This window comes from Microtus pennsylvanicus, chromosome 2 (genome assembly GCF_037038515.1).
Source record: "Microtus pennsylvanicus isolate mMicPen1 chromosome 2, mMicPen1.hap1, whole genome shotgun sequence".
Taxonomy (NCBI): Eukaryota; Metazoa; Chordata; class Mammalia; order Rodentia; family Cricetidae; genus Microtus; species Microtus pennsylvanicus.
In genome coordinates, this window is record NC_134580.1 from 27,735,411 (window position 1) to 27,757,571 (window position 22,161).

At 49.4% G+C, this 22,161-nt stretch overlaps 1 protein-coding gene and 1 pseudogene across 1 annotated transcript; both read left to right on the forward strand.

The window, feature by feature from the left end:
• The first annotated feature begins 361 nt into the window (after positions 1-361).
• LOC142844107 (sperm motility kinase 2B-like) lies at positions 362-2,026 on the forward strand. Its single transcript, XM_075962418.1, has one exon. It carries the CDS (start codon positions 362-364, stop codon positions 2,024-2,026), a length of 1,665 nt encoding a protein of 554 aa, XP_075818533.1.
• A 1,376-nt stretch (positions 2,027-3,402) lies between these two features.
• LOC142844108 (DNA-directed RNA polymerase I subunit RPA34-like) lies at positions 3,403-5,891 on the forward strand (annotated as a pseudogene).
• The last annotated feature ends 16,270 nt before the right edge of the window (positions 5,892-22,161 follow it).

A 22,161-nucleotide genomic window follows, 5' to 3' on the forward strand; every position in this document is an offset into this window, starting at 1 on the left:
TCTCATCAACTTCTCATGCATATGATTTTATTAGTATCTTGTCTCTCAATGAGTGTTCAGCTCAGGTAAGAGGATGATTCTCCTTCCCAATCAGTGGCTCGTAGCTTCTGCGACCCTTTGTTTTCTTCTCTCAGTTTCTGGGTGAATCCGGCCAACCTGACCTGTGTTATGTTCTGCTGTCCACTGCTTTGGAAAGTACTTCCTTCCCTTCCTGAGCACTACATAGCTGGTTAGGTTGCCTGAAATATCTGTGACTCTTTTTCTCTTTGGAATGTAGGAATTCATAGTGTTAAACATTCTCATTGGTGTGATTTAAACTGTTTGTTTAAAGTTCCCATTGTGTTTCAGCAAGAACCTGGCCATGGAGGAGGTCAAAGAGACCCTCTACTGTGACGAGGAGACATTTAGCAGTATCTATCAAATGCTGACAACTCTGGGACGAGGAACCTTTGGCACAGTGAAACTGGCCTTTCACATTCCCACTGTCAGCTACGTGGCTGTGAAGATTCTAGAAAATGTGAAGGGAGACTCTGCCCGGAACAATAATGAGGTTGATATAATGAGATCCCTCGTTCATCCGCATATAATCAGGTTCCTTCAGGAGGTGCAGACACGGGACATGACGTATGTCATCATGGATTATGCCTCGAAAGGGAACCTGTTACATCAAATTCGAAAAGCGGGAGGCTTACAGGAGTGCGAGGTGCGAAGCCTGTTTGGACAGGTAGTCCAGGCAGTGAAGTACTGCCACGACAACTGTATTGTCCACAGGGACATTAAAGCAAATAATATCTTGATCGACGCCTCTGGAAATGCCAAGCTCTGTGATTTTGGCCTGGCAGTCAGAGTTGTCCCCGGCAAAAAACTAAAGACTTTCTGTGGCACACTGCCGTACTGTGCCCCGGAACTTCTGAAGGCGAAGCCATACGATGGCTATGCCAGCGATGTTTGGAACTTAGGCGTGCTCCTCTACTACATGGTGGTTAGGCAGCTTCCCTTCCAAGCGAGCTCTTATAAGGGGTTGAAGCAGCAAATTTTAGCTGTAAACTTCAGCGTTCCTCATCATGTCCCACTTGATATTTTTAATGTAATCATGGAAATCTTCATGATCAGCCCTAAAAAGAGGCCCACCATCAGTCAAATCCTGATGTGCCCTATGATAAGGGACAGCCAGGCACGGGCATCCATCCAGAGTCTCCCAGGCACCCAGAGCCCTCGCATTGTTGGCACCATGGCAGGCATGGAGTACAAACAAGAAGACCAAAAATGTAATCAGGCAATGGCCACATACCTGAGTCTGCAACACCAGGCACCTGGGGGAGACTGCTGCCATCACCGGGTGAAACCCACAACACCCATGGAGCCAGGCCTTGCCCTCAACCGGGCCGATCTTCACCTCTTTTCTGGGACCGTCAAGAGAGCTGCTGAGCCTACTCCCCCAACTTTCATCGTGCCGTCTGAGCCCCAGAAAAAAGATGAGAATTCCAGGCAGGGTGGCAGAAGCCATAGCGTGCCTGCCACCCTGTGCTGCCAGCCTAGGAGGATCCACCTTGCTCACCTATCCCACCTGAGCTGTCCTGTGGCTGGTTCCCTCATTAGCAGCAGCCCGGACAGCAGCAAGAGTTTCTCGCCATCGAAGATCGGGCTGTGTGGCAGCTTGGCAGCGAGTGCCCAGCCATCCTGCTCTCTGTACCACCCTCATGGGGCAGACCACAATGAGGCTGCAAATGATGCAGAGAAACTCTGCAGCTCGCTGGGGACGGCTCTGCGTGTAACCCCCAAAGGCTCCTCCCTTGGAGACACACTGATAGTAGAAGTGACCAACAGGCAGGCCATCAGCCAGGATACCGAGCCAACTTCCTCCCGAAACCAGATGCGTCACCGCTGGAAGAGGGTCAAGAAAGCCATTGCAAACGTTTTTCGACACCTGTGTTGCTGCCTGCCTCCTGCAGAGAGTAACCATGCCTCCCGTGAGAACCAGGCTCCACAGTCAGGGGATCCTAGAGGCACCCACAGAACCAGGTGAGCACCTTTCTCACTTCATCTGATTTGTACTTTTCCTCCTGTCCTTTGTGATAAATGATGCCTGTGTCCACTATGGCACACTGTGAGCATAACAATCTGTCACTTCAGAAAGACCAGGTGTCCCCTGCAGTGTGACCTCAGGCTTGTTGAACAACAGGGGGACAGCAGAGGTGCTGAGCCAAGCAGGGAGAGGTGGGGGCAAGGCCAAAGGAGGCAAAGATTCCTTGGAGGAACAGTCGGGTACTTGCAGGGCAGTGCACTAAGTCTTGTGTGTTTTGAAGTCACTAAGAGTCTCCTTCCTGTGCCTTTCTCTTTGAAGCCCCGAAGAGGTCAAGCCCCAGCTCCGTGGCTTCTGAGCCATGGGTTGGGGATCGGTCTGGATGAGATTCAGACAGCCCCTCTGGGGACTCAGGCCAGATGCCCAGGACACCGTCTGGCCACAGGCCCCTCCTGCAGAGGAAGAGCTGTCCACTCCAGAGAACATCTATCTCTCCAGGTAAAATCCCAGGCAGGAAGGGTAGGCTTCCCACAGGGTCTAGCTCAGTGTAGAGGGCTGAGGTGCAAAGGTGCCCTAGTCTGTCTTGTGGAACAATAGTGCCTTGCCCTCTCCCCCTGCCTGCGGGAACATCAGAAGTGGTGCTATGGGTAGTGACTGTCCTTTGCCCCCTGTTTCTTGGCAGAGAACACGGTCTTCTCCATAGGGTGAGACTTCTCTCCCCCAAGGAGAGTATTCCTAATCAGCCTGCCCTAAGTTGGGTTGCCAGGTTGAGAATGTGTCCTGCAAGCAGCCCTGTAGGACCGACTCCTCTAGAGGGCAGGCTCCTGCAAGAACCTTTAGCAGGAATCCGCACAAGTCATCCCAGCAGGTTCCATTGCTTGAGTCCTCAGACCCAAAGCTTGGGAAAATCTGAACTGGGGAGCGAGTGACCCCAGGGCAACAGAGTCCCCCTCTCCACCAATTCTGCCTTCCAGCTACTCACCTCCTGCCTCTGCCTGCTTGCTCCTTCAAGGCCACCATTCTCATCAGTGACAACTAGCTCCTGCACTTACCACCATGTGCCACACCCTGAGGGACTGGTAGGTGTCAAATTAGCGTGAAACTCAAAAACTTAATGAGTGGTCAGCAACCTGCTGTGCCTCCTGCCTCCAGCCTGCAAGTCTGCACTGGCCAGTGAAATTCTTTAAGAAGGCTTCTGTTTTTCCCAGCCTTTTAAAGGTAAGCAGGCTTTTCCACTTCTTTTGGAGGTGGGTGGGGTGTGCTTCCGGGAAGCTGCCTCATCCATGCCACAGTCACATTGGTAAAAATCTCATCTCGTGGTCTTTCTGCCTAGACCTTGTCAACCTGTGACAGAAGGAGACCTAGCGCAGGTGGTTGTGATGGCAGATACCCCGGCCTCCGGTGCCACTCTATTCTCCTGCCTCCCCCCCAAATTTATGGCGATGTCTCCAGACTCGGATCCCCCTCATTTCTCCTTGGAGGCGCTGCCGTTTCCAGATACAGAAGTGTGGCTTATCCGAGCCCCTCCAGACTTTGCCCCACAGTGGTGAGTGGTCACTCCCACCCGCTGGGAGTACCCCCACACACACACACCCTGGAAACTGAACCCACCCCACACTGTGAACCTAGAACTGTAGACAGCATTTCTGATAACTCGGACAATCAGCCACGTTCTGTCTAGCCCAGGCTGGATTCTTAAGTCCCAGCATCCTCTAGCCTCAGTTTCTTGAGTCTGGAACTACAAGTGGGTGTCACATGTTCTTTTGTTTTGGAGAATCTTTTTTTGTTTGTTTGTTTTGTTTTTCAAGACAGGGTTTCTCTGTAGCTTTGGAGTCTGTCCTGATGTCCTGGAACTAGCTCTTTTAGACCAGGCTGGCCCTCAAATCACCTGCCTCCCGAGTGCTAGCACTGAAGGCGAGCACAGCCACCACTGCCTGGCTTTGTTTTGAAGAATCTTAGCATCCTATGCAGCAGTTAAACTCGGATCTTTCTGCTTCTACCTCCCAAGGGCAGCTACCGAGCCCAATTTTATGCAATGCTGGTGATGAAATCCAGGGCCCATTCATACTAGGCACAAACTCCATGTCTGAGCCTCGTCTCTCGCCTGCCTGCCTTAAACATTACTTAGCCATAAATGATGGGGTTTAGGTTTAATGTCAGCACTCAGGAGACTGAGGCAGGAAAATGGTAGGCTTCGCGGCCAGCATGAGATAGGGAATACCAAGCTAGCATCACACACAGAGGGTCTGTCTCAAGAAACAGCCAGGAGCCCGGTGGACCTGGGTCGTGATGGTGCAGCACATGGGAGGCAAAGGCTGGTGGATCTCCGAGTTCCCTGCCAGCCTGGTCTACAGAGTGAGTTCCTGGACAGCCAGGGCTACACAGAGAAACACTGTCTCGAAAACCAAAAAATAAAAATGAAGCAAGCAATCCAGGAACGGTGGCACGTGTCTGTTTGCAGTACCCGGGAGGTGACGCATGCTGATCAGGAGTTCTAGGCCTCACACAAGCCCCACACAACAGAAGTTAGTTGAAACAAAACTCAGGGCTCTAGCACTGAGCTGCACCCTAGCCTAGAAAAGCTGCTTCTAGCCCTGGCCTCCCGCTTTGCAAAGGATCTAACTAGCCCCTGCCTTTTCCCTTTCTTTCCTCAGCCTCAATGGGCGGCGTGTGCCTCTCTCTGGCTCAAAGACTGTTAAGGGCAAACTGGATGGCAAGAGGTGCCGATGCCGAGTCCTTACTGGCAGCCCTCAGGCTGGAGAAGCCACCTTGCTGGCATCGTCAACAGAGGTGTGAGGAAGACTCACTTGCGCTCCGGCCCCCCATGGGAGCATAAGGATCATGGAGGGTCTTCAAGAGTATCTTATCTCTCGGGTCCCCCTGCAGCCCATTCCCACAAGCCTGCCACCTCAGATCCCTGCCAGCCTGCAGCCTCGGTTCTCTGCCTTTGGAGGCAGCCCTCTGTTCACAGGACCTGGGTCAGTCATGGCTCTGAGGTTACCTACTTCAGGGAAGAGGAAAAGGAAGAGAGGTCGCAGAGGCCTCAGACATTCAGGAGGCAGTCAACGGGCATGGGGCCATGGAGGTGGACACAGCCTGGAGTGGCCTAGAAATGAGGAAGGAGAAAAAGAAGCATCAGGTGAGCAAGGTAGAGATGCTGGAGGCTGAGACACTAGAGCCCATGGCAGAGATGGCAGAGCCATTCCCATCTGCCAGCAGCAGCAAGAAGAGGAAGAGCAAGTCCACGGGAGCAGAGACGTTCCAGCCAGAAGAGGAGCTGGAACCCATGGAATCTGTGGCGGAAATAGAGCCTCCTGATGAGACCATCTTGGTGGGCCAAGAAGAAAAGAGGCAGGAGGAGGCTGAGGGGACGCAAGCAGTGGAGGCCATCCTGGCTGCCTCTCTGCTACAGATCACTGTGGAACCCCAGGAGGAAGCCTTCCCACTGCCCCCACAAAGAAGAGGAGAAAAGAAAAGAGGCAGAATTTGGTGATGGAGCCAGATATGGGGCTCCCTGGAGTGACCACAGAGCCTGAACTTTCAGAACATGGGCTTCAGGTTGAGGCAGCTCCTGTGCCTCCCAAGAAGACCAAGAAGAAGAAAAAGTGGCTGGGCAAGACGCTGGCCTTGGGGGCAGAGGTGGCAGAAGCTGCACTTGCAGCTAACTTTGAGCCCCAGGTGGCTCCAGCACCCAGCAAGAAGAAAGAGAAAGGACAGAAGGTGATAGATTCCCCCGTCTGAGATGAGTTACCCAAGAGAATTTGAGGAACCTGAGGCTGGACCAATTCAAAGATCCACGAAGAAGGAGGAGAAGGAGGAGGAGGAGGAGGAAGAGAAGAAGGAGGAGGAGGAAGAGAAGGAGGAGGAGGAAGAAGAGAAGGAGGAGGAGGAAGAGGAGGAGGAGGAAGAGAAGGAGGAGGAGGAAGAGAAGGAGGAGGAGGAAGAGAAGGAGGAAGAAGAGGAGGAGGAAGAGAAGGAGGAGGAGGAGTAAAAGAGGAGGAGGAAGAGGAGGAAGAGAAGGAGAAGGAGGAAGAGGAGGAGGAGGAAGAGGAGGAAGAGAAGGAGGAGGAACAGGAGGAGGAAGAGGACGAGGAGGAAGAGGAGGAGGAGGAGGGGGAGGAGGAAGAGGATGAGGAGGAAGAGGAGGAGGAGGAGGAGGAGGAGAAGGAGGAGGAGAAGTCAGGAAAGTGGGGTGTAAGGCAACATTCCCCACTGAGAGATGTCTCCCACAGGACAGGAGAAAAAGCAGAGGAGCCTTACTAACATCCTGGGGAAAGTGAGGAACTAACAGAGCTGAGGTGGCCCAGGAAGGCTGTCAGAAACCAGCTGCAGGTGGTTCCCTCAAGCAAACACGTCAGTACATCCAGCAGGAGCCTGGGCCTGGAAAAGGCTTTATTGCAACAGTAAAGCCTCAGTGGCAGCGGATCACTGGGGCGCATTGAGGAAGGGTTCATGGAGGACCAGGACGTCAAAGAGCCTGCGAGCCTAAGGGCAGGGGAGAAGAGCTTGTCATTAAAGGCTGTCTGAAAAAAAAAGGTCCCTAAGTGTTCCCCCACTGGGAGAACACATTTCTGGGTTTTAATCTGCTCTGTCTCTGAGCAACCCTATCTGAGAAGAACAGAACCCCATGCTTCCCAGCCCATCATCACAGGATCCATTCCTGGCCTCAGCCACTGGACCAGACTGTACTACTGAAATGGAGAACTTCTCAGGAGACGCTGGCCAGCCTGGGAGGCTGATCTGGCCTGACACTGTGATCCCCTCTGACTGCTGTATTGTTCCCCTGCCCTCTACGCACTCGAACACGCAGCCACTGGTGAGTCTCTCTCTCTTCTGTGTCTCTGTCTCTCTCTGACTCTGTGTTTGTGGGTTTGTTGCACATGAACAACTCTCAGGCAGGCCAGCTGCTCGGTCAGATGTTAACCCCAGGGAATCACCAGCTGCTCTGTCAGATGTTAACCCCAGGGAATCACCAGCTGCTCGGTCATATGTTAACCCCCAGGGAATCACTAGCTGCTCGGTCATATGTTAACCCCCAGGGAATCACCAGCTGCTCTGTCAGATGTTAACCCCAGGGAATCACCAGCTGCTCTGTCAGATGTTAACCCCAGGGAATCACCAGCTGCTCTGTCAGATGTTAACCCTCAGGGAATCACCAAGCGCTGAGGATGGCCATAAGCAGCCACAATAATGCAAATATAATATAAAAATTACAATTGAGCCGGGCGGTGGTGGTGCATGCCTTTAATCCCAGCACTTGGGAGGCAGAGGCAGGCGGATCTCTGTGAGTTCAAGACCAGCCTGGTCTACAAGGGCTAGTTCCAGGACAGACTCCAAAAACCAGAGAAACCCTGTCTCGAAAAAACAAAAAAAAAATTACAATTGATTGTAATAGACAAGCAAATTCAGACAAACAAGCACACATAACACCGTGCGTGACCCACCCTAAAAATGAGAGACCCACAGAAGTATGCTAAGGGAACACATTCTACCTGCAACCGTAGATGAGAATTGGCTCTCATTCCTGGACAGGTGTATTCAGTGCTAGTGCATGCTCCATCTTCTGACGTTTGTTTGTGTCTACTGTGGTTTGTAGGAACAGTATGCTACGAACTGTTATTCTTTGGTAGTTTTAGAGTTCACACAGAGTCTTGCCCTTTATCTCGGGCAGGACTGAAACGCATGTGTAGTCTTCCAGGCTGGCTTTATAGTCCTGAAGATGCTGCTGCCTCAGCTCCTCCTTAGCTGCACTGAAGCACTGGCAGCATTGTGGTTTAGTCAAGGCCTCATAGAGCCCAGGCAGGCCACTCTGTAGCCAAAGACGGCCTTGAGCAGGATCCTCATCTTCTCATCTCTAACTGCCCACTGCAGGAATTCCTTCCTGCTTTGAGCCACTCTGCCCTGTTAAGTAGGAAACCCTCCAGGCCAGGGTAGGCATGAGTGATGGGGGAGAGTCTTCTGTTTTGTGTTAATTTCATTGGTTAAATAAAGAGACTGCCTCGGCCCTTTAATAGGACAGAAAATTAGGTAGGTGAAATAAACAGAACAGATTGCTGGGAGAAAAAAGCCTAGTCAAGCAGTCGCCATGATTCTCCCACTCCAGACAGACGCAGGTTAAGATCTTTCCTGGTAAGCCAGCTCGTGGTGCTACACAGAATATTAGAAATGGGTTAGATCAATATGTAAGAGCTAGCCAATAATAATAATAGGTTAAAACTAATGGACCAAGCAATGTTTAAAAGAATACAGTTTCCATGTAATTACTTCCGGGGGCTAAGCTAGCCATGCGGGCGGCCGCGCGCCTGGAACGTAGCCCACTGCTCCTATTACAAAACATGAGTGAATTCCAGGCTGAGTGGGACCTGTCTCCAAAAGAATATGGAGATTCTAAATATTCTGAACTATCAGATCTGGAGACCAGGGCTAGCGAGATGGGTGGACAGGACTGTGTGACAACAGGACGTGCCAGCATCCTTGCGTCATCTTTGCCTGGGGGGGAAGGGAGCAGGTGCGGGAGCTTGCTGGCCTAACATCAGCGAGACACCTGTCTCACAAAGTAAGGTGGAAGTCCCGTGGTGATGGGGCACCCGCTTGCCTCGGGATGGGGAGACAGACGCAGGCAGATCTCAGTTCCAGGACTGCCAGGTAAACACAGAGAAACCCTGTCTCAGACACAAAGCAAAAAGATTTAAGGAATAAAAGCATCTGATGAATATTCCTGGTCTACATGTGTGTTCAAAGAGTGAGGACACACACACACACACACTTATGGTCATGCATATATCATACACAAACACATACCTGCCTTTTGTAGAGTTCTTCAACCCTGTCCTTGTCTGTTCCCCTTCGCTGCTGACTGTCTGTACCTTGTACTCATGGTCGTCTATTTTCTTTGCGAAAGCATATGACTCTTAAACCCCACAGTGGCATATCTATTGGTTCCTTCTAACGAAGAATCCTTTCTTTTTCTCTCCTCTTGTTTGGACTCCGGTTTACTGTATGTAGTCCCGGCTGCCAAGGACCGTCGATCCTCCTGCCCTCAGCCAACTGAGTGTAGGTGGTATAGGTATGTAACTTGTCTCAGTGGGTTTTAGAAGTTTTACTTTTTAAATCATCTATGTAGGGATGGATATCCTTGATCTTTTAATCCTTCTGCCTCCGCGTACAAATGTAGCGATTACAGGAATTCCACACCAGCCTGGTTTGTTTGGTTCTGGAAACCAAACCCAAGTTTCTGCATGGTGGGCAAGAGTTACCCCAACTGAGTCACACCTCAGGCAGGCTAGCCTCAGACTCTCTGCAGCTGAGAAATACCTCCTGATTGAACTGCAGATCTTACCCATTGACCCTAATTTTTCTCTTTCTTTCTTTCTTTCTTTCTTTCTTTCTTTCTTTCTTTCTTTCTTCCTTTCTTTTTCTTTCTCTCTCTTTTCTTTTAGCCTTTCTAGATGACCTGTTTTTCTGACTGAGAGTCTTTAGAAGTTGCACACACAAGGGGTGTTTCTGGACGCCACTCTTCTTCTGAAGCTAGTGACCTGTGTTCTGGGTGGGGGGAGAAAGAGGAGGCTGTCCAGTCATGTATCATCTCAGAGTCCCCAGACTCTCCCCTGTGTTTCCAGGCAGCGTTGAAGGTATGTTCTGACCAGAAGCCTTCGAGTCACCCGCAACTAACTCCCTATGCACCTCTGTGCGACAAAATGGAAGTCACCAGCCCTAACCAGCCCATGTCCTGACCTCAGGCTGATGAAACTAGGAAGATGGAGCCTCACCCCCACTGCTTGAAGGTTTAGTCACCTCACCCCTTGGGGCAATCTCCTATCCCTCACATTTAGACAGTTCTAGGGAGTTTGTGGATTTGTCTTAAAACTAGATGATAGAGCTAGGGTGAAGGTGTATGCCTATAATCCCAGGACTCTGGAGGTTTAGACTAGCGACTAGCCATAAATTCAAGGCCAGCCTGGACTCCATGAGGAACAGTAGGCTAGGCTTTGGTAGCTCTCTGTCTAAAACACAGGACTAATGCTCAGTGTGCCTAGCATACACACTGGCTCTGGCCCTGGCTTCTTTAGCATAAAATAAAACCAGGTGGAGCATGCTGTGAATCCCGGTATTGGGGGGCAGACACAAGAGGATCAGAGAGTCAAGGCCATCTTCCAACACAGAAAGTTGGAGGCCAGTCTAGGAGGAATGACAAACAACACCTACCCCCAAATCTTAATGCCCCAGTCTGAGAAAACAGTGACATAGCAGCCCATTCCAACCACATATTACTAGTGAGTCAAAAGATCTTTCTGACAGAGAGAAGAAAATCAGGCATCCAGATGTGCAGGGCTATTTCCTGTGACTCACATCTGGAATTGGCCTGAGCCAATTGAGTTCATCCTTGTGCACAGCACTGAGGAGCTGTTGGGTAAGTACTCCCTGCTGGCCCTGTGGGAGGCACTGACAGGAAGGTTTGGGGAGCATGGAGACCCCCACCTGTGCCAATGAGAAAGGCAGGAAGGCTGCTGGCCGGGCCACCCATCAGAAACTCTGATGTTGTGCTGCCCCCTTGTGGCACTTCTGTACCAGTTCCGTGTTAGTGAGCCTGGTTTGCTGGGGTCCCTGCTTCAATTCCTGCCACAAACTGGGGTGACTGGGTGTGCTCAGAGGTGGGGTGAGGGGAGGCTTCCACTGCTCTGTACCCATCTGACATGATTCTATCCTTCTTTACTTCATTCCATTTCTACAGTATCCTAATAAAAGAACAAAATAGCTGTCATAGATGTTCTGCCCAGGGGTTGTCCCTGAAGAAACTCCGTAAACCACATTGCTGCTTCTTCCTGGCCCCGCTGTCTATAACGAGAAATGATTGGCACTAAGCAAGAGTGTGAAATCGACGCCCTGGGTGAGATTCAGAAGCACAAGAAGCCCGACAGTGACTGTCTGTCTGTACAGTGTCTAGTTACCTTGTTTGGTATGTGTTCATGTGCAGAATCCAAGGAAAAGGACCGGCAGGCTTGCTGAAGCTGGCCACCCCGGCACCTGGAGATGGAGACAGGTGAATCTCCATTTTTGTTCTGTTGTTGTTTTTTTTTTTTCTTTTGGAGACAGGGTTTTTCTGTTTGGCCCTTCCTCTCTAGACCAGGCTGGCCTTGAACTCACAGAGATCTGCCAGCTTCTGACTCCTGAATGCCAGGATTGTGGGTGTGTGCCACCTTTCGAGGTAGATGCATCTCCACCTCAGTGGCCTTGAGAAAGCCTGTGTTAAAACACAAGATGCCCAGCACTCGAGAAGTGACATTTGACACCGAACACCTGTGCTACACACACATACCTTGAGCTTGCAAGTGTGTGTGTCTACGGACACTGCTGCACACGTACACAGTGTAAGCATATAGTGTGTGAGTGCATCTGCACACACTTAAGTCAAAATAGTGTAAGGAAGCACAAACTCAGCCTGGGGCGCTGTGGACCTTTAGTCCCAGCACTTGGGAGGCAGAGGCAGGCAGATCTCTGTGAGTTCAAGACCAGCCTGGTCTACAAGGGCTAGTTCCAGGACAGACTCCAAAAACCAGAGAAACCCTGTCTCGAAAAAACAAAAAAAAAATTACAATTGATTGTAATAGACAAGCAAATTCAGACAAACAAGCACACATAACACCGTGGGTGACCCACCCTAAAAATGAGAGACCCACAGAAGTATGCTAAGGGAACACATTCTACCTGCAACCGTAGATGAGAATTGACTCTCATTCCTGGACAGGTGTATTCAGTGCTAGTGCATGCTCCATCTTCTGACGTTTGTTTGTGTCTACTGTGGTTTGTAGGAACAGTATGCTACGAACTGTTATTCTTTGGTAGTTTTAGAGTTCACACAGAGTCTTGCCCTTTATCTCGGGCAGGACTGAAACGCATGTGTAGTCTTCCAGGCTGGCTTTATAGTCCTGAAGATGCTGCTGCCTCAGCTCCTCCTTAGCTGCACTGAAGCACTGGCAGCATTGTGGTTTAGTCAAGGCCTCATAGAGCCCAGGCAGGCCACTCTGTAGCCAAAGACGGCCTTGAGCAGGATCCTCATCTTCTCATCTCTAACTGCCCACTGCAGGAATTCCTTCCTGCTTTGAGCCACTCTGCCCTGTTAAGTAGGAAACCCTCCAGGCCAGGGTAGGCATGAGTGATGGGGGAGAGTCTTCTGTTTTGTGTTAATTTCATTGGTTAAATAAAGAGACTGCCTCGGCCCTTTAATAGGACAGAAAATTAGGTAGGTGAAATAAACAGAACAGATTGCTGGGAGAAAAAAGCCTAGTCAAGCAGTCGCCATGATTCTCCCACTCCAGACAGACGCAGGTTAAGATCTTTCCTGGTAAGCCAGCTCGTGGTGCTACACAGAATATTAGAAATGGGTTAGATCAATATGTAAGAGCTAGCCAATAATAATAATAGGTTAAAACTAATGGACCAAGCAATGTTTAAAAGAATACAGTTTCCATGTAATTACTTCCGGGGGCTAAGCTAGCCATGCGGGCGGCCGCGCGCCTGGAACGTAGCCCACTGCTCCTATTACAAAATATGAGTGAATTCCAGGCTGAGTGGGACCTGTCTCCAAAAGAATATGGAGATTCTAAATATTCTGAACTATCAGATCTGGAGACCAGGGCTAGCGAGATGGGTGGACAGGACTGTGTGACAACAGGACGTGCCAGCATCCTTGCGTCATCTTTGCCTGGGGGGGAAGGGAGCAGGTGCGGGAGCTTGCTGGCCTAACATCAGCGAGACACCTGTCTCACAAAGTAAGGTGGAAGTCCCGTGGTGATGGGGCACCCGCTTGCCTCGGGATGGGGAGACAGACGCAGGCAGATCTCAGTTCCAGGACTGCCAGGTAAACACAGAGAAACCCTGTCTCAGACACAAAGCAAAAAGATTTAAGGAATAAAAGCATCTGATGAATATTCCTGGTCTACATGTGTGTTCAAAGAGTGAGGACACACACACACACACACTTATGGTCATGCATATATCATACACAAACACATACCTGCCTTTTGTAGAGTTCTTCAACCCTGTCCTTGTCTGTTCCCCTTCGCTGCTGACTGTCTGTACCTTGTACTCATGGTCGTCTATTTTCTTTGCGAAAGCATATGACTCTTAAACCCCACAGTGGCATATCTATTGGTTCCTTCTAACGAAGAATCCTTTCTTTTTCTCTCCTCTTGTTTGGACTCCGGTTTACTGTATGTAGTCCCGGCTGCCAAGGACCGTCGATCCTCCTGCCCTCAGCCAACTGAGTGTAGGTGGTATAGGTATGTAACTTGTCTCAGTGGGTTTTAGAAGTTTTACTTTTTAAATCATCTATGTAGGGATGGATATCCTTGATCTTTTAATCCTTCTGCCTCCGCGTACAAATGTAGCGATTACAGGAATTCCACACCAGCCTGGTTTGTTTGGTTCTGGAAACCAAACCCAAGTTTCTGCATGGTGGGCAAGAGTTACCCCAACTGAGTCACACCTCAGGCAGGCTAGCCTCAGACTCTCTGCAGCTGAGAAATACCTCCTGATTGAACTGCAGATCTTACCCATTGACCCTAATTTTTCTCTTTCTTTCTTTCTTTCTTTCTTTCTTTCTTCCTTTCTTTTTCTTTCTCTCTCTTTTCTTTTAGCCTTTCTAGATGACCTGTTTTTCTGACTGAGAGTCTTTAGAAGTTGCACACACAAGGGGTGTTTCTGGACGCCACTCTTCTTCTGAAGCTAGTGACCTGTGTTCTGGGTGGGGGGAGAAAGAGGAGGCTGTCCAGTCATGTATCATCTCAGAGTCCCCAGACTCTCCCCTGTGTTTCCAGGCAGCGTTGAAGGTATGTTCTGACCAGAAGCCTTCGAGTCACCCGCAACTAACTCCCTATGCACCTCTGTGCGACAAAATGGAAGTCACCAGCCCTAACCAGCCCATGTCCTGACCTCAGGCTGATGAAACTAGGAAGATGGAGCCTCACCCCCACTGCTTGAAGGTTTAGTCACCTCACCCCTTGGGGCAATCTCCTATCCCTCACATTTAGACAGTTCTAGGGAGTTTGTGGATTTGTCTTAAAACTAGATGATAGAGCTAGGGTGAAGGTGTATGCCTATAATCCCAGGACTCTGGAGGTTTAGACTAGCGACTAGCCATAAATTCAAGGCCAGCCTGGACTCCATGAGGAACAGTAGGCTAGGCTTTGGTAGCTCTCTGTCTAAAACACAGGACTAATGCTCAGTGTGCCTAGCATACACACTGGCTCTGGCCCTGGCTTCTTTAGCATAAAATAAAACCAGGTGGAGCATGCTGTGAATCCCGGTATTGGGGGGCAGACACAAGAGGATCAGAGAGTCAAGGCCATCTTCCAACACAGAAAGTTGGAGGCCAGTCTAGGAGGAATGACAAACAACACCTACCCCCAAATCTTAATGCCCCAGTCTGAGAAAACAGTGACATAGCAGCCCATTCCAACCACATATTACTAGTGAGTCAAAAGATCTTTCTGACAGAGAGAAGAAAATCAGGCATCCAGATGTGCAGGGCTATTTCCTGTGACTCACATCTGGAATTGGCCTGAGCCAATTGAGTTCATCCTTGTGCACAGCACTGAGGAGCTGTTGGGTAAGTACTCCCTGCTGGCCCTGTGGGAGGCACTGACAGGAAGGTTTGGGGAGCATGGAGACCCCCACCTGTGCCAATGAGAAAGGCAGGAAGGCTGCTGGCCGGGCCACCCATCAGAAACTCTGATGTTGTGCTGCCCCCTTGTGGCACTTCTGTACCAGTTCCGTGTTAGTGAGCCTGGTTTGCTGGGGTCCCTGCTTCAATTCCTGCCACAAACTGGGGTGACTGGGTGTGCTCAGAGGTGGGGTGAGGGGAGGCTTCCACTGCTCTGTACCCATCTGACATGATTCTATCCTTCTTTACTTCATTCCATTTCTACAGTATCCTAATAAAAGAACAAAATAGCTGTCATAGATGTTCTGCCCAGGGGTTGTCCCTGAAGAAACTCCGTAAACCACATTGCTGCTTCTTCCTGGCCCCGCTGTCTATAACGAGAAATGATTGGCACTAAGCAAGAGTGTGAAATCGACGCCCTGGGTGAGATTCAGAAGCACAAGAAGCCCGACAGTGACTGTCTGTCTGTACAGTGTCTAGTTACCTTGTTTGGTATGTGTTCATGTGCAGAATCCAAGGAAAAGGACCGGCAGGCTTGCTGAAGCTGGCCACCCCGGCACCTGGAGATGGAGACAGGTGAATCTCCATTTTTGTTCTGTTGTTGTTTTTTTTTTTTCTTTTGGAGACAGGGTTTTTCTGTTTGGCCCTTCCTCTCTAGACCAGGCTGGCCTTGAACTCACAGAGATCTGCCAGCTTCTGACTCCTGAATGCCAGGATTGTGGGTGTGTGCCACCTTTCGAGGTAGATGCATCTCCACCTCAGTGGCCTTGAGAAAGCCTGTGTTAAAACACAAGGTGCCCAGCACTCGAGAAGTGACATTTGACACCGAACACCTGTGCTACACACACATACCTTGAGCTTGCAAGTGTGTGTGTCTACGGACACTGCTGCACACGTACACAGTGTAAGCATATAGTGTGTGAGTGCATCTGCACACACTTAAGTCAAAATAGTGTAAGGAAGCACAAACTCAGCCTGGGGCGCTGTGGACCTTTAGTCCCAGCACTTGGGAGGCAGAGGCAGGCAGATCTCTGTGAGTTCAAGACCAGCCTGGTCTACAAGGGCTAGTTCCAGGACAGACTCCAAAAACCAGAGAAACCCTGTCTCGAAAAAACAAAAAAAAAATTACAATTGATTGTAATAGACAAGCAAATTCAGACAAACAAGCACACATAACACCGTGGGTGACCCACCCTAAAAATGAGAGACCCACAGAAGTATGCTAAGGGAACACATTCTACCTGCAACCGTAGATGAGAATTGACTCTCATTCCTGGACAGGTGTATTCAGTGCTAGTGCATGCTCCATCTTCTGACGTTTGTTTGTGTCTACTGTGGTTTGTAGGAACAGTATGCTACGAACTGTTATTCTTTGGTAGTTTTAGAGTTCACACAGAGTCTTGCCCTTTATCTCGGGCAGGACTGAAACGCATGTGTAGTCTTCCAGGCTGGCTTTATAGTCCTGAAGATGCTGCTGCCTCAGCTCCTCCTTAGCTGCACTGAAGCACTGGCAGCATTGTGGTTTAGTCAAGGCCTCATAGAGCCCAGGCAGGCCACTCTGTAGCCAAAGACGGCCTTGAGCAGGATCCTCATCTTCTCATCTCTAACTGCCCACTGCAGGAATTCCTTCCTGCTTTGAGCCACTCTGCCCTGTTAAGTAGGAAACCCTCCAGGCCAGGGTAGGCATGAGTGATGGGGGAGAGTCTTCTGTTTTGTGTTAATTTCATTGGTTAAATAAAGAGACTGCCTCGGCCCTTTAATAGGACAGAAAATTAGGTAGGTGAAATAAACAGAACAGATTGCTGGGAGAAAAAAGCCTAGTCAAGCAGTCGCCATGATTCTCCCACTCCAGACAGACGCAGGTTAAGATCTTTCCTGGTAAGCCAGCTCGTGGTGCTACACAGAATATTAGAAATGGGTTAGATCAATATGTAAGAGCTAGCCAATAATAATAATAGGTTAAAACTAATGGACCAAGCAATGTTTAAAAGAATACAGTTTCCATGTAATTACTTCCGGGGGCTAAGCTAGCCATGCGGGCGGCCGCGCGCCTGGAACGTAGCCCACTGCTCCTATTACAAAACATGAGTGAATTCCAGGCTGAGTGGGACCTGTCTCCAAAAGAATATGGAGATTCTAAATATTCTGAACTATCAGATCTGGAGACCAGGGCTAGCGAGATGGGTGGACAGGACTGTGTGACAACAGGACGTGCCAGCATCCTTGCGTCATCTTTGCCTGGGGGGGAAGGGAGCAGGTGCGGGAGCTTGCTGGCCTAACATCAGCGAGACACCTGTCTCACAAAGTAAGGTGGAAGTCCCGTGGTGATGGGGCACCCGCTTGCCTCGGGATGGGGAGACAGACGCAGGCAGATCTCAGTTCCAGGACTGCCAGGTAAACACAGAGAAACCCTGTCTCAGACACAAAGCAAAAAGATTTAAGGAATAAAAGCATCTGATGAATATTCCTGGTCTACATGTGTGTTCAAAGGGTGAGGACACACACACACACACACTTATGGTCATGCATATATCATACACAAACACATACCTGCCTTTTGTAGAGTTCTTCAACCCTGTCCTTGTCTGTTCCCCTTCGCTGCTGACTGTCTGTACCTTGTACTCATGGTCGTCTATTTTCTTTGCGAAAGCATATGACTCTTAAACCCCACAGTGGCATATCTATTGGTTCCTTCTAACGAAGAATCCTTTCTTTTTCTCTCCTCTTGTTTGGACTCCGGTTTACTGTATGTAGTCCCGGCTGCCAAGGACCGTCGATCCTCCTGCCCTCAGCCAACTGAGTGTAGGTGGTATAGGTATGTAACTTGTCTCAGTGGGTTTTAGAAGTTTTACTTTTTAAATCATCTATGTAGGGATGGATATCCTTGATCTTTTAATCCTTCTGCCTCCGCGTACAAATGTAGCGATTACAGGAATTCCACACCAGCCTGGTTTGTTTGGTTCTGGAAACCAAACCCAAGTTTCTGCATGGTGGGCAAGAGTTACCCCAACTGAGTCACACCTCAGGCAGGCTAGCCTCAGACTCTCTGCAGCTGAGAAATACCTCCTGATTGAACTGCAGATCTTACCCATTGACCCTAATTTTTCTCTTTCTTTCTTTCTTTCTTTCTTTCTTTCTTTCTTCCTTTCTTTTTCTTTCTCTCTCTTTTCTTTTAGCCTTTCTAGATGACCTGTTTTTCTGACTGAGAGTCTTTAGAAGTTGCACACACAAGGGGTGTTTCTGGACGCCACTCTTCTTCTGAAGCTAGTGACCTGTGTTCTGGGTGGGGGGAGAAAGAGGAGGCTGTCCAGTCATGTATCATCTCAGAGTCCCCAGACTCTCCCCTGTGTTTCCAGGCAGCGTTGAAGGTATGTTCTGACCAGAAGCCTTCGAGTCACCCGCAACTAACTCCCTATGCACCTCTGTGCGACAAAATGGAAGTCACCAGCCCTAACCAGCCCATGTCCTGACCTCAGGCTGATGAAACTAGGAAGATGGAGCCTCACCCCCACTGCTTGAAGGTTTAGTCACCTCACCCCTTGGGGCAATCTCCTATCCCTCACATTTAGACAGTTCTAGGGAGTTTGTGGATTTGTCTTAAAACTAGATGATAGAGCTAGGGTGAAGGTGTATGCCTATAATCCCAGGACTCTGGAGGTTTAGACTAGCGACTAGCCATAAATTCAAGGCCAGCCTGGACTCCATGAGGAACAGTAGGCTAGGCTTTGGTAGCTCTCTGTCTAAAACACAGGACTAATGCTCAGTGTGCCTAGCATACACACTGGCTCTGGCCCTGGCTTCTTTAGCATAAAATAAAACCAGGTGGAGCATGCTGTGAATCCCGGTATTGGGGGGCAGACACAAGAGGATCAGAGAGTCAAGGCCATCTTCCAACACAGAAAGTTGGAGGCCAGTCTAGGAGGAATGACAAACAACACCTACCCCCAAATCTTAATGCCCCAGTCTGAGAAAACAGTGACATAGCAGCCCATTCCAACCACATATTACTAGTGAGTCAAAAGATCTTTCTGACAGAGAGAAGAAAATCAGGCATCCAGATGTGCAGGGCTATTTCCTGTGACTCACATCTGGAATTGGCCTGAGCCAATTGAGTTCATCCTTGTGCACAGCACTGAGGAGCTGTTGGGTAAGTACTCCCTGCTGGCCCTGTGGGAGGCACTGACAGGAAGGTTTGGGGAGCATGGAGACCCCCACCTGTGCCAATGAGAAAGGCAGGAAGGCTGCTGGCCGGGCCACCCATCAGAAACTCTGATGTTGTGCTGCCCCCTTGTGGCACTTCTGTACCAGTTCCGTGTTAGTGAGCCTGGTTTGCTGGGGTCCCTGCTTCAATTCCTGCCACAAACTGGGGTGACTGGGTGTGCTCAGAGGTGGGGTGAGGGGAGGCTTCCACTGCTCTGTACCCATCTGACATGATTCTATCCTTCTTTACTTCATTCCATTTCTACAGTATCCTAATAAAAGAACAAAATAGCTGTCATAGATGTTCTGCCCAGGGGTTGTCCCTGAAGAAACTCCGTAAACCACATTGCTGCTTCTTCCTGGCCCCGCTGTCTATAACGAGAAATGATTGGCACTAAGCAAGAGTGTGAAATCGACGCCCTGGGTGAGATTCAGAAGCACAAGAAGCCCGACAGTGACTGTCTGTCTGTACAGTGTCTAGTTACCTTGTTTGGTATGTGTTCATGTGCAGAATCCAAGGAAAAGGACCGGCAGGCTTGCTGAAGCTGGCCACCCCGGCACCTGGAGATGGAGACAGGTGAATCTCCATTTTTGTTCTGTTGTTGTTTTTTTTTTTTCTTTTGGAGACAGGGTTTTTCTGTTTGGCCCTTCCTCTCTAGACCAGGCTGGCCTTGAACTCACAGAGATCTGCCAGCTTCTGACTCCTGAATGCCAGGATTGTGGGTGTGTGCCACCTTTCGAGGTAGATGCATCTCCACCTCAGTGGCCTTGAGAAAGCCTGTGTTAAAACACAAGATGCCCAGCACTCGAGAAGTGACATTTGACACCGAACACCTGTGCTACACACACATACCTTGAGCTTGCAAGTGTGTGTGTCTACGGACACTGCTGCACACGTACACAGTGTAAGCATATAGTGTGTGAGTGCATCTGCACACACTTAAGTCAAAATAGTGTAAGGAAGCACAAACTCAGCCTGGGGCGCTGTGGACCTTTAGTCCCAGCACTTGGGAGGCAGAGGCAGGCAGGTCTCTGTGACGTCAGCTTGATCTACAACTGCAGAACTTGCTGTCCCAGGAATCCTGGGCTACCCACAGAAGTCGGTCTATAAAAAAAAACAAACAAGGTGAAGGGAAAAGAGGAAGCAGTACAAAGTTAGTTGAAGAAGCAGGTAGAAGATCTGACCTCCTCTGCAGGAGCATCCTGCTGGCCAGACCTAGGAGAACGAGACAGGATGCTGCTGCTGAGAACACTGGGTGGTCCTCTCTGGATGCTAGATGGTTGGCAGAGCCCAGCAAGCCAAGCGCTGGGGAATCTTATTACTGCTGAGTAGAATTGAGTTGGTGGGCTGACAAGCTGATCCCAGCTTTGTTAGCACTGTGGGTCACCTGGATGTCTCACCTCTCTGCAGCACGGGACTAGACGCCTCTCAGAAGCCAAGACCCTGCACTAGGGAGAAAAGAAGGCCACCTTGATCGATTCTACTCGTGCTAACCCCCACTTCTTCCCCAATCGTGGCAATATATGTTTTCTATGTTGGAAATAAAATGGCATTGTTAAATGAGCTTTGGTTGTTTTGAGACAGGGCCTTTTCTGTTACTCATCTTTTTTTTTTTTTTTTTTGGTTTTTCGAGACAGGGTTTCTCTGTGGCTTTGGAGCCTGTCCTGGAACTCGCTCTGTAGACCAGGCTGGTCTCGAACTCACAGAGATCCACCTGCCTCTGCCTCCTGAGTGCTGGGATTAAAGGCGTGCGCCACCATCGCCCGGCTCTCTGTTACTCATCTTTGGTTGATGTGGTACTATATAGCCCATGCTGGTTTGAAATTTAAGGCAATCTGCCTCAGTTTCCTGAGTGGCTGGAATTATATGTGGACCTCATCACTCCCCGTTTATGTTCCTATTTTTGTTTTGGTTTAGTTTGATTTTGTGTGCCTATTTGTGTGTTTGTGTGTTGTTTTTCAAGATAGACTTTCTATAACAGCCTTGACTGTTCTGGAACTCACTTTTTAGAACAGACTGTCCTCGAACTCACAGAGATCAGCCTGCCTCTGCCTCCTGAAAGCCAGGATTAAAGTCTGTGTCACCACCACCCAGTCTATGATCCTGCTTTCATTTCAGGTTTTTTTTAATAGGGTCTCATGTATTTCAGTCTGGTATTAAACTTGCTCTGTAGCAGAGGCCATCTTGAAGTCCTCGTTCCTGCTCGTGCCACCACACTGGTTTATGTCACAGGGATCAAACCCAGTACTTTAACCAGCCTAAGCAACTCCTATCCAAACTGCTTTACATTTGTGGCCCAAAATGTGTCCTTTTTTTCTGAAATTACCACTTAAAAATATATGTAGGGATGAATCTCAGGACACAATTGTATAGGTGCCTGGTACCTTGCAGGTCATCAACTGGCTCTGAATCTCCTGGAACTGGAGTGAACTATCATGTGAGTGCTGGGAATTGAAGTTGGGTCATATCGAAGAGCAAACAATCTTTTTAATCCCTAATCCTCCTCTCTAGTCCTTCATCTTTAAAGTGTAACTTATGTGCATTGGAAGAAAATGTATTTAGAAGGCAGTGCTCCAAGAACCACCAGTGCCGTCAGATCACAGTTATCTCACAAGACACCCTCAGGACAGGGCTGAGGACTGTTGACATTCTAGATGAGCTTATCTTTCGGGCACATCTGTGGGAGACTGCCTTCATTGTTGAGGAGGGACCCAATTATCTCATGTCGGGCACTAAACTGCTAAATTAGCACAGAACAAGCTAGCTGACTAGCAAGCAAGAATGCCTACACTGTGTCTCTGCACTTGACGGTGGCAGTGATGTGTGTAGGTGACTAAATTCCTGCCTGAATTCCCCTAAATGACAGTGACCCAGATTGTAAACCGAGAAAACTCTTTCTTCCCTTGTTTTTCATCAGGATCTTTTACCACAGCGAGGCAATGAAACTAGGACACCTTTCTGGTCTGTTAGATTAATCCAAGGAGTGGTCCCAGAACCACCCAAGCCAGTGCTTCTACAGTTTGTTCTCTCATTGATGAGGGATAGGGAATGCAAAGGAGTGAGCAAAGCGAAAGTTTATGAAGGAAGGTGAGACATGTTCCCGAGTGGGAAGGTAGCCTAGAGGAAGGCTCGCGCCGAGCAATGTCTTGCTGAGTTTTTATGGGCTCCCCGACTGGAACTGGGCAGTGAAGTTGGTTACTTCTTCCTAAGATTGGTTATTTTATGGACATAAATGTGGGCTGAGCCAGTGAGGGCCAAATGCTGTTTGTAGATCCC

Coding starts and splice junctions, on each gene's coding strand:
- LOC142844107 (XM_075962418.1), top strand. CDS start 362: ATGGAGGAGGTCAAAGAGACCCTCTACTGTGACGAGGAGACATTTAGC.